The 19,346-nt window shown below is 36.4% G+C and overlaps 1 protein-coding gene across 3 annotated transcripts in view; it reads right to left on the bottom strand.

Moving 5' to 3' along the window:
- ZCWPW2 (zinc finger CW-type and PWWP domain containing 2) overlaps positions 1-19,346 on the bottom strand; it is a 408,857-nt gene that overhangs the window by 248,434 nt on the left and 141,077 nt on the right. For all 3 annotated transcript variants that reach the window (XM_064378597.1, XM_064378599.1, XM_064378598.1), the window contains exons 6-8: positions 11,125-11,183; positions 9,962-10,029; positions 3,222-3,346 (exon numbers count right to left, since the gene is read on the bottom strand). In XM_064378597.1, coding sequence (XP_064234667.1) covers positions 3,222-3,346; positions 9,962-10,029; positions 11,125-11,183 — 252 coding nt within the window. The remainder of the gene's footprint in view (positions 1-3,221; positions 3,347-9,961; positions 10,030-11,124; positions 11,184-19,346) is intronic.

The following is a 19,346-nucleotide window of genomic DNA, read 5'->3' on the forward strand; positions in this document are numbered from 1 at the left end:
CAGAACTACATCAAATTTTCCTGATAACTTGAATGAAACATAGTAATTCTTCAAGCCACATTAGCTATACAAACTCTTCTATTATTCCAGTGTTCAAATAATATAGTATAATGTAGGGTGAATGTGCTTATAGTATAATGTAGGGTGAATATAGCTAATATTAATCCAATGTTAATGTTAGCTTAAGAAGATCATAATTAGGAAGGTGACTCTAGGTAGGAAAATAATTTCACAAAACATTTCAATGACAAATAGAAATGAGTTTTGATTATCTATGTGTATAAGCTTTTTTCCATGTTGCTACTCTCATCCATTGATGTAAATTCCTGAGATAATCCAACTGAAACCTCATAGGTGAAATGGATGATGAAAACATCATCAAATTGACAACTTTGAAAACAGCTTATACAATGTCTGCTCAGAGAATCAATGTGTTCAGAACTTTAAAATTCTTAGGAGGCTCTTTTTGGCGTATTTAACTTATAAGAGGCTACCTTCTTTTAAAAACAACATATCTCCAGATTTAAGTGGAGTTGCCTTTGGAAGACATATTAATTATTTCTAATAACAATAAATAAATAAATACATGAAATCCTACATGTGATTATTTCTTTACTTTTAAACTGAAATTGCTCCAGTTTTGCTAGTTGGTTTCACAATTATTCACCTCATTTAAAAGTGAACAACAACCCAAATATCCTGAACCTGGTACGAATGCCAGACTTACAAAGCTCAGTGTGCAGATTGGCTTATGAACTGGTAACCAGGAGGCACTCACCTGCCCATCAGCCAGTTAAAATAGCTAATTTTTACACTTCTGAAATGCTGTTTGAAAGCATAAAATAATACAAGAATCTAAAACAAAAAGCAAGCTCCTGCCTGGTGATAAGTTAAAGCTATGTATTTTTACCTTAAGAAATAAAACTCAGAAGTAATTCTCTTCTATCAAATTACTACTTATAATGGCAAAATAGAAGTTAATTCTGTGCCTGTAAAAGCTCCAGGACATCACTATAAAGACAAACCTGGCTGTATGTTTTCAAAGAAACTGCTAGCACTGAAAAACACTGCACAAAACCATATGGTATTCAAATAAAACACACATTTGCTGAAAAAGAATAATTTGTATATTAATTATATGTATATAGAATGTATGTTATCAACCTACAGGTCTTATTCTGCAAAAGACCCATATATAGAAAACAAGTCTTTTAGAAAAGAACCCAATTGGAAAAGTAGCATTTACAATCCATGCATTCAGGTAAAAATTGATATTGCTGATGCTGATTAAGAAAGTTATGTTTTCGTTGGTTCCAGGTCTTTGCTATTGTAAACTGTGCTGCTATGAACATTCGTGTGCATGTGTCCTTATAGTAGAATGATTTATAATCCTTTGGATATATGCCCAGTAATGGGATTGCTGGGTCAAATGGAATGCCCATCGATGATAGAATGGACAGGAAAAATGTGGCACATATACACCATGGAATATTATGCAGCCATTAAAAACGAGGAGTTCGCGTCCTTTGTAGGGACATGGATGAACCTGGAAACCATCATTCTCAGCAAACTGACACAAGAACACAAAATCAAACACCACATGTTCTCACTCATAGGCGGGTGTTGAACAAGGAGGACATATGGACACAGGGAGGGGAGCACTATACATGGGGGTCTGTTGTGGGGGAGTGGGGGGGGACAGCGGGGGGGTGGGGAATTGGGGAGGGAAAGCATGGGGAGAAATGCCAGATATGGGTGAAGGGGAGGAAGGCAGCAAATCACACTGCCACGTATGCACCTATGCAACAACCTTGCATGTTTTTCACATGTACCCCAAAACCTAAAATGCAATAAAATAAAAATAAAAATAAAAATAAAAAAAAATAAAAAAAAATAAAAAAAAAGAAAGTTATGTTTTCAACTCAGTAGGAGTTTTTAACATTAATATTATTTTCCTTTAACATATTCATCTCCATAGCAGTACCATCTGTATATTTTATTAATTTCTAACTCAATAAAGAACGTGTTTGAGAAAAATCTTTATTTTTGTTGAGGTTCTGAATGAAATCATACAACTGGGCAGTCTGCTGAAAGGTGTAAACCCCTTTGTCCATTTACAAATCCATCTTTTTCTACATCTTAGAACAGACAGACTTATAGATAGGCAGTTGCTCAAAGTGTGAATGTGAGAAAACAGAAATGAAGAAAGAAAATCTAAGCACTTATTCTCTATAGCAACTGCCATTGCCAGTTCTCGTCTGTAATAATAGCCAAACCTTGGGTGTTTGTTCCTATGCAAAGCACTTTTCCTGGTTTACCATATTTAACCCTCAAAACAATCCTCTGAGGTAAATGATAAGCCACTTTTCCAAATTACACAAGTCCTTATTGGCAGGACCAGGATTGGAACACATGCATTACATTCCAGAGTCAGTGTCAATAGGCTCTCTTGACTCCAGGCACACTGTGTATCTAACTGAATGAATGAATAAAACCTTAAAGGGACAGAACTCCTCACTGCCATTTTTTTTTTCCTACTTAGGGAACAGCTGCACTGCCACATGGAAGTATCTACCCTATGACTTCTTTTTCTCATACTTACCATATCGCTGCTGTGACTTAAGGGCCTGAGCCTTGTGTCACAAACTCTCATTTTATTTGCAAAGACATTGAATAGAGTAAGCACATTTTGCTTTTCTGAGTTCAACATAGAAAGCCAAATGACAAAATTTAAAAAGGACAAATCTAGATATAAATGGTAAAACACATTCCAGTGAAAAATTCTACCTCCAGTATGTTCATAAGGTTTGTCCCTATAGAGATTATCCTGGTGCATAACCCAGATAGGGCAGATTTTCCAGTGAGCTCCTGTTATCCTGGCCCCTTCTCCTGACTGTAAAGATTGGCAGCAAGGGGGAGTTCTCTCTGTAGTGGCCTACCTCAGCTACAGTGAGCATCGTCCATCTTTCTTCACTCCAATCCCAAAGATTTAAAATTTAAAGAACTCCTGTACTTAAACACAGATTTTTTTCAAATACTGATAGATGTGTTTTGATTTCTCAACAGGCTACTAGTTTATTATTCACCTCATGATAACCAAGGACTCAAATTTCAGACATGAAAATAGTTGTTTATATATTAAAATGTATAACCAGGAACAATTCTGCTGTTTAAATAATTTGGAGTTGTTATTTAGGTCTGAAAATAACTATCAATATTACCTTTTCTCCCGTATTTATTTCCTCTCCATGCCCTTCTTCAGACTCCTCAGCTGTGGTTGTGGGTTGCAGTGCTTGCTGTAGCATTTGCTCCAGCTCTTTTAGTAAAACTTCTGTCTCAGAGACAACTAAAAAAACATGATTAATACAGTAAAAAATGCTACATCTCACTTAATTCAATCTAACTCATAATCTTAACCACCCAGAAATAAGAATATTTTAAATGCTACAAGGTAAAATACAAATGTTTCATATAATTTTCATACATGACTTCCTCCTGATACAAAATTATTATGAATTTCCAGGTGAATCATTTACAATTCTTCCTTGAAAAATGTGATAGTCTTGCTATGTATAAACCATAAAGTAGAAGTGAAATATCCAAAACTTACTAGAAATTTTTTTTAATCAGGGTCCAAGGGCAACAAACTAAATTACATTATTTATAGAAACAGCATCAGCAAATTTTTCTCTAAAGAACCAGAGAGCCAATATATCAGGTTTTGTGAGCCAGATGGTGTGTGACAACTACTCAATTCTGTTATTGTAGCACAAACCATTGACATGTACATAAACAATTGAGAGTGGCTGTGTTCCAATAAAACTTTATTTACAACAACAGTCAGAAGCTGGTGACCACAGTTTGCCAACCTCTACTATAGACTATTAAACTACTATTTAAAAGAAAAAGTTTTGTGATTAAGTGGCTAGGCTGAACACAGGCTAGTGCCTTCCTAATCCAAATGGCAACACATCTTAATTGCCTAATCTGATTTTTAAAAAAATACTGCATTTATAAAAGGTGTTTTTGTGCCACTGTGACATAAATATATAAATAGGAAAAAAAAATCTGGTAATTCATTGACCTTGCTGACATGAAACAATATCCCCACCAAAAAAATAAAAGCCTGCTACAACTAAAGACTTAACTTTTTTTTTTTTTTTGAGATGGAGTCTTGCTCTGTCACCAGGCTGGAGTGCAGTGGCATGATCTCCACTCACTGCAAACTCCACCTCCTGGGTTCAAGTGATTCTCCTGCCTCAGCCTCCCAAGTAGCTGGGACTACAGGCACACACCACCACCCAGCTAATTTTTGCATTTTTAGTAAGGACAGGGTTTCACCATGTTGGCCAGGATGGTCTTGATCTCCTGACCTTGTGGTCCACCCACTTCAGGCCTCCCAAAGTGCTAGGATTACAGGTGTGAGCCACCGCGCCTGGTCTAGACTTTGCTATTGATTAAAAATATGCATTTGAATTCTTGACTTAAATAAAACAAACATTTTCATTTGCTATAGGGCTTATTGAAGCCTTTGCTTCAAAGAAAGGAGGCCACATGTGGCCTGCTGTCCTACACCAGAGGCAGATGGAGTGTCTGAGAAGCCCTTCCAAAGAGAATGTAATTCGGAGAGAACGGCTGTGAGTACACATCCCTTCATCTTCCACATGTAAATAAAATCTAACATAGCACCTTCTGTTATCTGCAGTTCATGGGCAAGTCAGCAAAAATCACAAGTGGAACAGCTGAAACGTCATGGAACATGAAAATATACCCAAGAAGGACATAAGTAGGATAATTTAAAATTCTTCTAAAGGGCCTATTAAATAATGTTAAATAAAATCATGGCAGGTTATGAAATCTTGGTTGTCATTACAATACTGGAAAAACTACTTTTAGTATATTTTTCAAAACACAAGTTTGTCTTGAAAATAATTTTTCTATCAATATTTATTGCTTTCCCCAAGCACTTTCATATATATATATATATATATTTTTTTTTTTTTTTTTTTTTGAGACACAGAGTCTTGCTCTGTCACCAGGCTGGAGTAGAGTGGCACGTTCTCTGCTCACTGCAGCCTCTGTCTCCCGGGTTCAAGCAATTCTCCTGCTTCAGCCTCCCGAGTAGCTGGAACTACAGGTGAGTGCCGCCACACCTGGATAATTTGATATTTTTAGTAGAGACCAGGTTTCACCATGTTGGCCAGGACGGTCTTGATCTCCTGACTTGTGATCTGCCTGCCTTGGCCTCCTAAAGTGCCAGGATTATAGGCATGAGCACTGTCATATTCAATCAACAAATATTTACTGTTTGCCTACTAAGGGGCAGGAACTCAAGAAAATAGGCATAGACTAATAAGCCTTCCTAGCTATTACCTCCACCTAGTCAATTTTAGGTTTTCTCTATGGAAAACCTCTTTCAAAACAGTTTGAAAGAAGCTTTCTAATAAGCCACTCCACATCTTAGAAAAAGTTCTCATGTTTAAAAACAAAACAAGCAAAACCTGTAATTAACATGTTACTTGCATCCACACAGATCTGTGTTCTATGGTTACTGCTAAGGCGTAAGAACACAGAGTACAGAATGTTGAATTCTAAAACAGTGATATCCAAAATTTTTTGGACATAATAATCAGCTGGGGAGTTTATTTAAACACATAACAACACCACGTCTATCAAATCAGAATTTTCTAGAGGAATGCAGGTTTTTTATTGAAGCACTTTTCTTTTAAAAAAACTAAAACCCTCTTTAAGACAGATTTCTTATTTAGTAAGCTGCTACTTAATAGATGACTGCGTATGGTTATTTTCATACCAATTCCCCAGTTCCACTCACAAATGTTACGTTTTCCTACTTTACATTCTGAGTCTATGAAAATTGACAATGACATTTAATGCACTGTTGAGAAGACACATTTTAAGCTATGCTGTAAAAGAAAAAATGGCAAACAAACATCTTTATATTTCTAATGTTAGGCTAAAATATAATCATTTTTTGATAATAAATATCATTGCCAAGTGGCATTGTAGGCTGTTTTCAAGTGATCTGAAGAAATATGTACACTGCCTTTTGATCAAAATTAGACAAAGTAATGGATGACTTCATCAGTCAACTAGGGTTTACAACACCAACCTGACTGCTGTCAGCTTCTGCTTCCAGAGCAGTGAGAGGTTTGCTTTTCTAAATAAGTATTCCTATATTGTAAATGAAGTTAAAAAATAATTCTCAAAAATAGCAGTTACTGTAATCTACAAACTATGCTATCAAAATTGGTCAATAATATCCTCCAAAGACACAGACAAAATGAATGTCTTTGCTTATTGCATAACCAATCATCTTCTATCAATACTGATTATCTTGTAGCTTCTCTGAGTTGTTTCAATTTATTGCTGAGAGTAAAGTGGTAGCATTATGGCTACTCCATCACTCAGAGAAAGTTTTTTAAAAAAAAATGTATCTGTAATACTAAAGTCCATATCTTGCCTTTTTTTTTTTTTGACTGTTGCCCAGGCTGGAGTACAGTTTCATGTGATCTCAGCTCACCACAACATCCACCTCCCAGGTTCAAGCAATCCTCCTGCCTCAGCCTCCCAAGTAGCTGGGATTACAGGCACCCGCCACCACGCCTGGCTAATTTTTATATTTTTAGTAGAAATGAAGTTTCATCATGTTAGCCAGGCTGGTCTCAAACTCTTGACCTCAAGTGATCCACCCGCCTCAGCCTCCCAAAGTCCTGGGATTAGAGCCGCAAGCCACCATGCCCAGCCCCATATCTAGCTTTTAAAATTAATGTGTAGAAAATAAATCAGTGTTGCTTTTCCACTCCTGATAAGAAATAACTCATGGTTTGTCTCAATAACTCGGTTATTATTTTAAAACTTTAAATATATATTTATGGAGTTTTCTTTCACCTCAACTTACCTATTAAATGTTTAAGAAGCTGTTTCCTCCTGATGGAGTTTGGATCTGTGTACCTGCCCAAATCTTATATGTTGAATTGTAATACACAGTGTTGGAGGCAGGGCCTGGTAGGAGGTAAGTAGATCACGGAAGCAGATTTCTCAGGATTGATTTAGTACTATTCCCTTGGAATAATGAGTGAGTTCTCATGCGATCTGGCTGTTTAAAAGTATGTGGCAACTCTCTCCTCTTTTGTCCCTGCTTTTACCATGTGACATTCGTGTTTCCCCTTTACCTTCTGCCATAATTGTAAGCCTCCTGGAAAGGCTCCCAGAAGCCAAGCACCATGCTTCTTAGAAGGCCTGCAGAACTGTGAGACAATTAAACCTCTTTTCTTATAAATTACCCTATCTTTGGTATTTCTTTATAGCAATGCAAAAACAGACTAACACATTCCCTTATATAGTAGCTACTGGTTGGGTTATTCCAAAGCTGACACTGAAAAAAGAATACTAAATAAATTTTCAAGGCTATCTCAATGTTGAAATTCTGAAGGCATTTTAATAAAAGAGGAGGGTGACGAGGAGGAAAAAGTACTTGGTTTTTCTTTTGTTTTAAAGTAGCCACAAACATGTCTCTGTGTGCTTACAACTTAAATGTAGACATGAGTAAAATAAAGGTTGAAATTTAATAAAGAAGAGAGTACCATTCCCGGAGACACAAAAAGAAATGGGAGGCATGGCATTTTTGGGATAAAGGGGATGAGGGCTGTATTAGTCCATTCTCCCATTGCTAAGAACTACCTTAGACTCAACAGTTTATAAAGAAAAAAGGATTAATTGACTCATGGTTCCACAGGAAAAGAGGAGAGAGAAGCTTACTGAGAGAGACAGAGATAAGCAATTAGTGGAGCATAAAGCTCTTGAAGAAACAGCAAATCTGGGGCAGAAGACTAATGTGGAAACTTTAACATCTGGGAGTATAAGGAAAGTGGGTCTAAGAAGTGGGACAGAGATTCAAAAATATGGTATAATTTCTTCTATAATTTGATCTAGGACTGATCTTACTTTAAGCTATGGAGAAATGGGAAATATTAGAGGCTTAGATTGAGGGATCCATAGAAAGGTAGATGGGGGATTAAAAAACTTAAAAGTGAAACTTGAAAAAGAATCACTCTTTTAGGAAGGGAATGAACTCTAGCAAAGAACACAGTAGAGTAGATGTTCCTAATCTTTATTGGTTCACAGTGGGATGGAGAAATAAAACACATATCAGGTTAACTATTTTAACAATTAACTTTTGAGACTTTTGGAGCCATAGTGAATGTTACAATCCTGAAGAGACCTCCTTTACCTGGATTACTACCAAGATGTATTCATTTATTACAAGGAAGAGTCATTTCCAATCAATGGATGCCTCTGGGCTGCAGCGGATTTCTCCTGTAGTATCTTGTGTGAGTTGGAGGGGAGAAGGATCCTGGCCTCAGCTACAGTGCCAGGGTCTCCTAGTGGGAACTCAGTAAACAGCCTTTTATCATTCTACAGGAACATATGAATGATCATGTGAAGGAAAGGGATGAAATAGCCAAGAAAAAACACCTTAATTACTAAGGAAACAGGAATATAATAAGTTTGAAAAGAGATAGAAACAACAGAAGTTTGTAGTGGTTTAGGAGAACAAGTAGATTTTAAAAAATAACTACCTCATCCTTTCTGTCACCCAGGCTGGAGTGCAGTGGCGTGATCACAGGTCACTGCGAGCTCAAACTCTTGGGCTCAGGAGATCCTCCCACCTCAGCTTTCCCAGAAGCTAGGACTACAGGCATGTGCCACCATGCCCAGCTAATTTTTTTATTATTATTATTTTAGTAGAGATGAGGTCTCACTGTGTCACTCAGGCTGGTCTTTAACTCTTGGGCTCTAGGGATCCTCCCGCCTCAACTTCCCAAGGTGCTAGGATTACAGGCATGAGCCACTGCACCTGGCTTTCCTTGCTTTTAATAAGACTACAATGACTGACTTATTTAGCCAATTGAATTGCAATGCCATAGGATGCCCTGGGAGTGGCTTCAAGGAAAAGGGAATAAATATATCACTGATAACTCCTCAGGGTTTAATGAGCTTTGAACATGACTGCCAAAGTTCTAAATTGCAAATAAGCATTTGACTGCTTTTCAAGACTAAAGAAAATGTAGAAAAAGGCAATTGCCTTTGAAAACTAAAACTTTCTCCCTGCATTCTACATTCACTCTACCGTGTTCTAACCAATGACAATTTAGTTGAAAGTCCCAGGCTGCTGCTTTCCTTTCTTCTCTCCCTTTGGCACTCTTAGGATCCCAGTAAGTCTGGAATGAAGAAGTCTGGATTGAAATGTATAGTTGCTAGTATTTCTTTCTACAGCTGCTGGTGCATTATTGTATAATTTTTTATGTTTTATTTATTTATTGAGAGGGAGTCTTGCTCTGTCACCCAGGTGGAATGCAGTGGCCCAATCATGGCTCACTACAAGCTCTACCTCCAAGGCTCAAGTGATTCTCCTGCCTCAGCCTCTGGAGTAGCTGGGTCTATAGTCACACTCAACCACGGCCAACTAATTTTTGTATTTTTAGTAGAGATGGGTTTCACCATGTTGACCAGGCTTGTCTTGAACTCTTGACCTCAAGTTATCTGCATGCCTCAGCCTCCCAAAGTGTTAGGATTACAGGGCTGAGCCACCACACTCAGCCTGGTGCGTTATTTAAAAAATTAAATACATAACTTAAACAGAGAAAATTTAATTCAAGGAAATAGAAACCTTAAGAAACCAAGAAAATTTAAAAGCCTCAGTATCTAAATCAATAACACAAATGATCCATTAATATTTCTCATATATGTGTATATATACACACACATGTATATATGTGTATAAATGTATACATATGTATACATGTGTATATGTACACACACACATGCACACACACATACACATAAAACAGATCCTTCTTTTCCTTCAAAGGACTACAACTACATTTTGTGGAATTATATATAAGTTAAAGAACCAAAAGCAGGACAGGCCTTCACATACCCATGTTTTCCTCTGATAAGGCATCATCATAACAAACATTTTCAAAAGAGTATGTTAAAGTTGCTTTCCTAGAAAAAGAATTTGACAGATTTAGTTTCAAAAGATCAATTATACATATTTAAATGACCATTTATGTATATTCATTGGTAACTGTAGATTATAAATATGTATATTTTCTTATCTTAAAATAATTTTCTTGGTTGTTTTATGTAGTAAGAAAGTATGCTGCAGTGAAAAAAAAAGAAGACTAATATTGTTTTGAGCTCTCACTATGTGCAAAGCAGTAACAATTTACCAAGCACCTTACACAGGCTTTTTCATTATCCTCCTCCAAAAAAAACCTATGAATTGTTTCTGTCATTATATAAAGAAACAGAATTTGAGATATCAGAGAAAAATGAGAAATTTGACAACTTAGGTAAATGGTAGAATATGGCAGAACTAACTTCTGTCAGACTGCAAAATCCATACTGTTTCCACTATTCTATGTTGTTAACACAGAGTCAGAAGGAATTTGTTCAAATATAATTTATCTAACCCTAAGATCTTGAGAATGTCACTGACTTCTCCAAGCCAGGAATTCTTCATTTTTTAAAATGCAGATTATAATATACTTCCTAACTATTGATAGAGTTACTGTGAAGTGTAATGAAATAAGGCAGTGGAAGTCCATTTTTAAAATGTAGTTACTCATCTTCTGAAAAAGAACAAAGAAGAAGAAAAGAGCTTCCTATAAGTGTCAGTCCTTGTTTTCTGGTAGGATCCCTCCTAACACAGCACTGATTCCCATTCTTTAAAAAAATGACTGGTTCAGTGATAAACACTAAAACTTGTCATCTGTGGCTTATCAGTTCATTATGAAAACCTGTTTCTGGTTACATCACCTATTTTTAAATTAAAAACCTGATTCTCACTTGATTGCTCATTCTCACCTGAGTCTCACCTGATTGCTCAAGATGTTAATCTTTCAAAGTTCTGGCTCAAAATATTTCATAAATATAAAACTTTTACTATTCATAATTCTACTAATTCTTTTAGAAAACTGTAAACACAATATTTTTCAAGTGAAACAGAATCAAAGACTGTGAAAAAGGTCATGCAATAACTAAATCCAATATATATTTCAATTTTATCATAATATTATTTAATTTCTAAAAGCATACCTTTTCCTTTTTCTAAATTTGGGCTTTTTCTTTTCAATATTATTTTTAGAAATCTGCTTCTATAAAACAAAGACAAAAAGATGAGTTAGTTTGTATGGGACTAAATCAGCTCAGCAAAATAATGGGTTCCATGCAGTTCAAGAAATTTGGCCAGAAGAAACGCTCTGGCCCATAGCCCAAAAAACATCTTTAAGTCTAGTCAACCACTGCATAGTCACTGCAATTGGATGGATCTGATCACTTTTCAGGAATGGCAAACTGATCTGATTTGGATGCTTATCTTCTATATTATTCACTTCCCCTTAGATAACTTCACAAACACATAAAAATACTAATAAAAACACCTTAAAGTTGTACACACATATATAATCTTTAGAGAAAGAAAACAAAATCCGATGCTAGAAGCATATGAAATGCAAAGCTATTAATATACAGATGGAAACTGTCATGGTGAAGGCCCAAAAGAAATTTGTACCAGGATACGGGACCAAAGGAGTTTTGACCTGGGCTTTTCATGTCTAAGCAAAGGCAAGTGACATGATTTGAGGGTGACACTGGTTAGAGAGCTGTGCTAATAATGTTCCATAAAGCCTAGGGACTTCAAGGACTTTTCTGTCCATAACAAGAGAATAGGAAAAACTTCACTCACCAGGACACAAAAGCAATACCATAGTACACAGTCTGACATGGGGAATTAGATAGCAAAAAGCAATAATCCTAAAAGAATGAAAACACTAGGTCTATACTATTAAAGTGAGAAATCGAATTTCATGTCTCTTGAGATTTCTCAATCAAATAATTAACAAGACTTATCCAGTATTTCTAAAAATCACTAAGACAAAAGTAAGTAAAAGAGCCAAGAAATTAATGTGAAAATGTATACAGGGTCTTCGTAATTCACAAGTATTAAGATTAAGAGCATGTAGATCATCTGCAGAAGAAAAAAAAACCATAAAATAATTTACACTGTATAGTTTAGTTGACATAAAACTCAAAAACAGGCAAAGCTAAAGTGTGGCCCTACAAGTCAGGATAGCATTTACGCTGGAGGTGGGAAGTATGACTAGAAGAGTGCATAAGAACACTTCTGGGGTTATGGAAATATTTTGCTTCTTGATCTGGTACTGGTTAGAAAAGAATGCTCATTTTATAAAAATTCATCTAATTTTATTTATATTTACGATTTTCATTTCATATGTTTGTATTATAGCAATAAGCCCAAATTAAAAATAAATATAGTTATTAAAGGGTTAAAATGGATTAGAAACTATAATGACCAACTTCAGGTTTCTATGATATCTATGAGCTATGAAAGAATTTTTTAAAATAACCAAATATAGCCAGGTGTGGTGGCGCATGCCTGTAATCCCAGTTACCTGGGAGGCTGAGGCAGGAGAATCACCTGAACCCAGGAGGCAGAGGTTGCACTGGGCTGAGATCGTGTCATTGCACTCCAGCCTGGGCAACAAGAGCGAAACTCCAGCTCAAAACCAAAAAAAGAAGAACCTAATCACACTTCTAGAAAATAAATAGTCAGTCATGTCATTGAATTTAAAATATAATGGATGGCTTAAAAAGCTGATTAGAAACACTGAAGAAAGAATATTCTGGAAGGTAGACTTGAAGAAATCACCAAATCTATAGCAGTGAGAGACAAAAATACTTTTTGGAAGAGTAGCTAAGAGTCATGGGGAACAGAATGATAGGTCGAGAATACTTCTGAAAGGAGTTCCATAAGAATAATATAGAAACAAAATGGAAGATAAATATTTGAAGTTATAATGCCAAAGAATCTTCCAGAATTAGGCCAGGCGTGGTGGCTCACGCATGTAATCCCAGCACTTTGGGAGGCCAAGGTGGGTGATTATCAGAGTTCAGGAGTTTGAGACCAACCTGGCCAACATGGCAAAACCCAGTCTCTACTAAAAATACAAAAAATTAGGCATGGTGGTACATACCTGTAATGCCAGCTACATGGGAGGCTGAGGCACGAGAATTGCTTGAACCCAGGAGGTTCAAGCCACTGCACTCCAGCCTGGGCAACAGGCTGGAGTGATACTCCCTCTCAAAAAAGAAAAAAAAAAAAGAATTTTCCAAAATCAAACATGTCAATTTGTAAAAGACATGGTGCCAACTATAAAGGAAAGACAATTAAGCTGTAATTGGTACCATATCAAAACAATATCCAGGAATATATCTTCAATTAAACTATATCCAATAAAACTATAATTCAAGAAGGTAGCCATACATGTGTGTTTGCTGAGACTGAGGAGTATAAAAAGGTTCAATACTATTTTTTCTGCTTTTTGTGATTGTTGATTTCCATTATTATGAAAAAAATTACAATTTTTAAAACAATATTTTTCAAAAGAGTGAGAATTAAAAAGAACTTTGCTGAAAGAGCTACTAAAGAATGTACTTTGAAGGAAGAAGATTGAATCTAGAAAAATCAAAAAGAAGTGAAGATAAGTAAATGCTCAACATTATATAAATCTAAAGAAACACTGACCTGAAAAAAGACTAATTGGTAATGGAGTAAAGAACAAAGAGGATTTACAAAAGTAAATAACTAAATGGAGGAGGAAAAGGGGTTAGACAAACATGAAAGCACCTTTAGAATGATGCTTGAATTATTCAAGCATCTTTAGAACCTTGAATTATTCAAGAGAAGAGTGATGGTGATTAGATTTAAATGGTTATACCCATTAAGCATGTTCATATTTAAGGATAATCACCAAAAGAAGAGAAATACAAGTAATTTTTTAAGGAAAATTCATTTTTATTATATCTAAAAATATGTACTTCAATGGATAGAAAAATTGGTAGTTTTAATACTTGGATAGACAGATAATGTCTGTCTATTCAGTACATTTATTACTGAAATTTGCTGCTAACATTTTTTAAAACATTTTTTTTCCTTCAGTATCCTGAAGATTGAAGTACTTTCCATTTAAAAATCTTGTTTACATTATGCACTTTCATTTGCTATATTTGCAAATTTCATACTTTTGTTTGAAAACCACTTTAAGCTATTAGTTCCCATGAGATAGGATCCAACAATACGACCCACATAAAGAATAGACACTTGCTTCTAGTTGGTTCACACCCGGATTGCCGAATGACTTTCTGAGTCCCTTTTGCCATGAAATTCAATTCATCTTCCAGACTGTCATTATGTTTACCTCTTCTCATTTTCTCTTCTGTGTTGATCCTTTTCACTCCAGCACTGATTATGCCCAAAGTCTTTCTTGACATCTGGGGTAGATTCTTAGCCTTGACTCTCATGTTGATAGGTGAAAAGGCTACAAGCTCCAGAGTGTAGCTAGCAGGTGGTAGAGACTCTGGTTCCCTTAGTGAACATGAAGTAGAGATTCTGTTCTAATTGTTTCAATCCCTGCTGATCCTCAATGGACATGCACAGTGTTTGTAAATGACTAATTTAGAAGAGTTAAGAAATTTGTACATGATCATCTTCTCATGGAAGATCCTAGGCTTTCCTGATGGAAACTGGTGTCCTCTTATGTTTTCAGGTTGGTTGAGGTTCCTTCTGGTTTGGTGGGCCATCTCTGATGCATAGTGAAGCAGCTAGGAATGCTCTCCTATAGGTCTAGGGTTAGCTGATGTAGGTAGATCTGCCCTACATGACTTGCATTTTCCTAAGACCACTGGGTAAATTTGGGTTAGTCTAGAGGCTCAAAAGAAGAACAAAAACACACAAAGCCTCTTAAGGACTAGGTTGGAATTATCATGCTGTCACTTCCACCTTATTCCATGGGCCAAAGTAAGTCACAAAGTTCAGCCAAAGGCATGCAGTGAGGCAATATACTCTTCTTTAGAAGGGGTAATTGCAAAGGGTTTGGCCAAAAGAAGTTGGTCACATCTCCTGATTTCAATAGTTATGACAAAGCTACAGTAATCAAGATAGTATGGTATTGGAATAAAAATAGAAGAATGGATCGATAGAATAGAATTGGGATTTCAGAAAAAAACTCTCACATACATGGTGAACTGATTTTTAGGAAGAGTCCCATGACAATTCAATAACAAAGAACAGTCTTTTCAACAAATGGCACTCAGACATAACCAGTATATGATTGTTCATAATGGCATTTTTTATAATAGCCAAAGATTAAAAACAACCCAAATGTCCACCAATGGATAAATAAAGTGTGGTATATCCATATAATGAAATATTATTCAGCCATTAAAAATGATGAAGTTCTGACACATGCTATAATACAGATGAAAAGTGAACAGCCAGACACAAAAGGCCACAGTATAATATCATCTAAGATGACTAAAACAGGCAAATTGATAGAAGCAGAAAATAGATTAGTGGTTACCACAGAAAAGGGAGAGGTGGGAAATAGGCAGTGACTGCTAATGGGTATAAAGTTTCCTTTCAAGGTGATGAAAAACTGTTCTAAAATTAGATAGTAATGTTGGTTGCAAAACTTTGAATAAACTGAATGGTATATTTTGAAAAAGTGAACTGTATGTTATGCAAATTATATCTCAATAAACCTGTAATTCAAAAAACTGAATGACATGGAAAGGTTGAAACAAATAGGAGCAGTTGCTCACACCTCTAATTCCAGCACTTTGGGAGGCCAAGGTAGGCAGATCACTTGCGGTCAGGAGTTCAAGACAAGCCTGGCCAAAGTGGTGAAACCCTGTCTTTATTAATAAAGTACAAAAATTAGCTGGGTGTGATGGTTTACAACAGTAATTCTAGCTACTCAGGAGGCTGAAGCAGGAGAATCACTTGAACCCAGGAGGTGTAGGTTACAGTGAGCCGATATCACATCACTGCACTATAGCCTGGGTGATAGACTGTCTCAAAATTAAAAAAAAAAAAAAAGGTTGAAAGTAAGGAGCTGGAATATAATATATTCATAATTATTAACAAAAGAAACCTAATGTAGCAATATTCATGTTAGAATAAAAGCAGACATTAAGTCAAAAAGCAAAATCAGAGATTAAAAGAGTTGCGATCCAAGATGGCTGATCACTAGCAGCTCGGGCTTGTAGTTCCCAGTGAAAGCGCAGAGAACGAGAGGACGCCACACTTTCAGAGGAATATTTGTTGCTCACGGACCAGGAGATTCCTAGCAGAGGAGCCCCACGTGTCGCCAAGGCGACTTTTGTGGCCGGCGCGGCTGTTTGGCTGGTGCCTTAGCGCGCCAGTTTTTGGTGCAGAGTCCGGAGACTCCCGGGCAGAAAAGCACCATCAATCTTAACACCGCTATTTTGGCCGGCACAGTGGATTGCTCAGATTTCGGTGCTGGGAATCAACAAGTTGGACGTCTGCTCAGAGACCTAGTTAGAAAGTCGGTAATTACAAAGACAACAGACGGATAAATATATAATGAAGGGAAGAAATCAGCGTAAAAAGGCAGAGAATACTCAAAATCAGAATGCCTCTCCCTCTACAGGGGATTGCAATTCCTCATCAGTAACGGAACAAGGCTTAATGGAGAACAAGTGTGTTCCAATAACAGAAGCAGGTTTCAAAATGTGGGTGATAAGAAACTTCTGTGAATTAAAAGAACTTGTTCTAACCCAATGCAAAGAAACTAAGAACCTTGAAAAAAGGTTTGACGAAATGTTAACGAGAATGGACAATTTAGAGAGGAATATAAGTGAATTGATGGAGCTGAAAAACACAACACGAGAACTTCACGAAGCATGCATAAGTTTAAACAATCGAATTGATCAAGTAGAAGAAAGGATATCAGATGTCAAGGACCAGCTCAGTAAAATGAAACGAGAAGACAAGATTGGAGAAAAAAGGATGAAAAGGAATGAGCAAACTCTCCAGGAAATTTGGGACTATGTGAAAAGACCTAATTTACATTTGATAGGTGTACCTGAATGTGATGAAGAGAATGAATCCAAGTTGGAAAATACTCTTCAGGATATCATTCAGGAAAACTTTCCCAACCTGGCAAGGCAGGGTAATATTCAACTCCAGGTAATACAGAGAACACCACAAAGATATTCTTCAAGAAGACCAACCCCAAGGCACATAATTGCCAGATTTATTAGGGTTGAAATGAAGGAGAAAATACTAAGGGCAGCCACAGAGAAAGGTCAGGTTACCCATAAAGGGAAACCTATCAGACTTACAGCAGATCTCTCAGCAGAAACCCTACAAGCCAGAAAAGAGTGGGGACCAATATTTAACATCCTTAAAGAAAAGAACTTTCAACCCAGAATTTCCTATCCAGCCAAACTAAGCTTTATAATTGAAGGAAAAATTAAACCTTTTGCGAACAAACAAGTACTTAGAGAGTTCACCACCACCAGGCCTGCTTTACAAGAGCTTCTGAAAGAAGCACTATACATATAAAGGAACAATCAATATCAGCCTTTCCAAAAATATATCAAAAAGAAAAGAACATTAACACAACGAAAAATTTACACTAACTAATGGGCAAAACAGCCAGCTAGCATCAAATGCCAGTATTAAACTTATATATATTCTAATCGGATAAAAAGCCAAAACCCATTGGTATGCTGCATCCAGACCCATCTCACATGCAATGATACACAAAGACTCAAAACAAAGAGAAGGAGGAAGATTTATCAACCAATCAGAGAGTAAAAATAAACAAATAAAAAGCAGGAGATGCAATTCTCGCCTCTGATAAAGTAGACTTTAAAGCAACAAAGAGCAAAAGAGGCAAAGAAGGACATTACATTATGGCAAAAGGATCAATGTAACAAGAAGAGCTAACGATTTTATAGATCAACGAGACAGAAAATTAACAAGGACATCCAGGACTTGAACTCAGACCTGGAACAAGTAAACTTAATAAACATTTATAGAACTCTCCACTTCAAATACATAAAACATACATTACCACCTCACACCTATTCCATAAGTGACTACATAATTGGAAGTAAATCACTCCTCAGTAATCGCATAGCATTTCATAGGTTTAAATGAAATATTGGTTGGCTGCTCGTCTGTTATTTTCTTCCCTTATTCCTTCCTGTTTACATCAAGTATAATTATTGGTATAAAAGAGGTTTTCAATACCCATTACTAAACTGCATTCTAGCCTGGGCAAGAAAGCAATACTACCATTCTCTCTCTCTCTTTCTCTTCCTTTTTCTTCCTCTTCTTTATTCTTTTTCTTTCTTTCTTTCTTCCTTTCTTTCAAAATAAATAAATAAATAAATAAAAAATAAAAAATAAAAGAGTTGCTACTAAATGCTAAAAAAAGTCACTCAGAAAGTATAATTGTCTTGATCTATCTATTACCTAAAATATTAGTGCAATAATTTTGATGTGTGTCCCCTCCAAACTTCATGTTTAAATTTGATCCCCAGTGTTGGAGGTGGGGCCTAATGGGAGGTGTTTGAGTTACGGAGTAAATCCTTCATACATGGATTAATGCCCTCTCTTGTGGGTGAATTCTCAGTCAATTAATTCTCACTACAGTTGTCTGTTAAAAAGAGCCTGGCACCTTCCCACATTCTCTTACTTCCTCTTTTGCCATGTAATCTCTGTATCTGCTGATTCCCCTTTATCTTCTATCGTGAGTGGAAGCAGGCTGGGCCCCTCACCAGAAGCTAAGCAGACACCAGCACCATGCTTCTTGTACAGCCTGCAAAACCCTGAGCCAAATAAATCTTTTCTTTATTAATTACCTAGTATTCCTTTATAGCAACACTAAATGAATTAATACACTTAGCTTTAAAATGTATAAAGTGGGCTTGGCGCAATAGCTCATGCTAGTAATCCTAGCACTTTGGGAGGCCAAGGCAGGTGGATCACAAGGTCAAGAGATCAAGACTATCCTGTCTAACATGGTGAAACCCCGTCTCTACTAAAAATACAAAAAATTAGCTGGGCGTAGTGGTACGCGCCTGTAGTCCTAGCTACTTGGGAGGCTGAGGCAGGAGAATTGCTTGAATCAGGGAGGTGGAGGTTGCAGTGAGCTGAGATCTTGCCACTGCACTCCAGCCTGGCGACAGAGCGAGACTCCGTCTCAAAAGAAAAAAATGTACAAAGTGAAAACACAGAATTACAAGTAGAAAATGCTAAATCTACAGAGTTTTTTTTACCTCTCTTAAAATTTCTTACACAATTTACCTTTCAAAACATAATAAAGCAGAAAAAAATAGTGAATAGGGTAATTCAACCCACAAACAATAAGCTTAATATAATGAATATATATTGAACATAGCATTGAATAATTAAAGAATACGTA

The sequence above is a fragment of the Aotus nancymaae genome, unplaced genomic scaffold, assembly GCF_030222135.1.
Source record: "Aotus nancymaae isolate 86718 unplaced genomic scaffold, 86718_ANA_hifiasm-v0.15.2.pri h1tg000019l, whole genome shotgun sequence".
Classification (NCBI taxonomy): Eukaryota; Metazoa; Chordata; class Mammalia; order Primates; family Aotidae; genus Aotus; species Aotus nancymaae.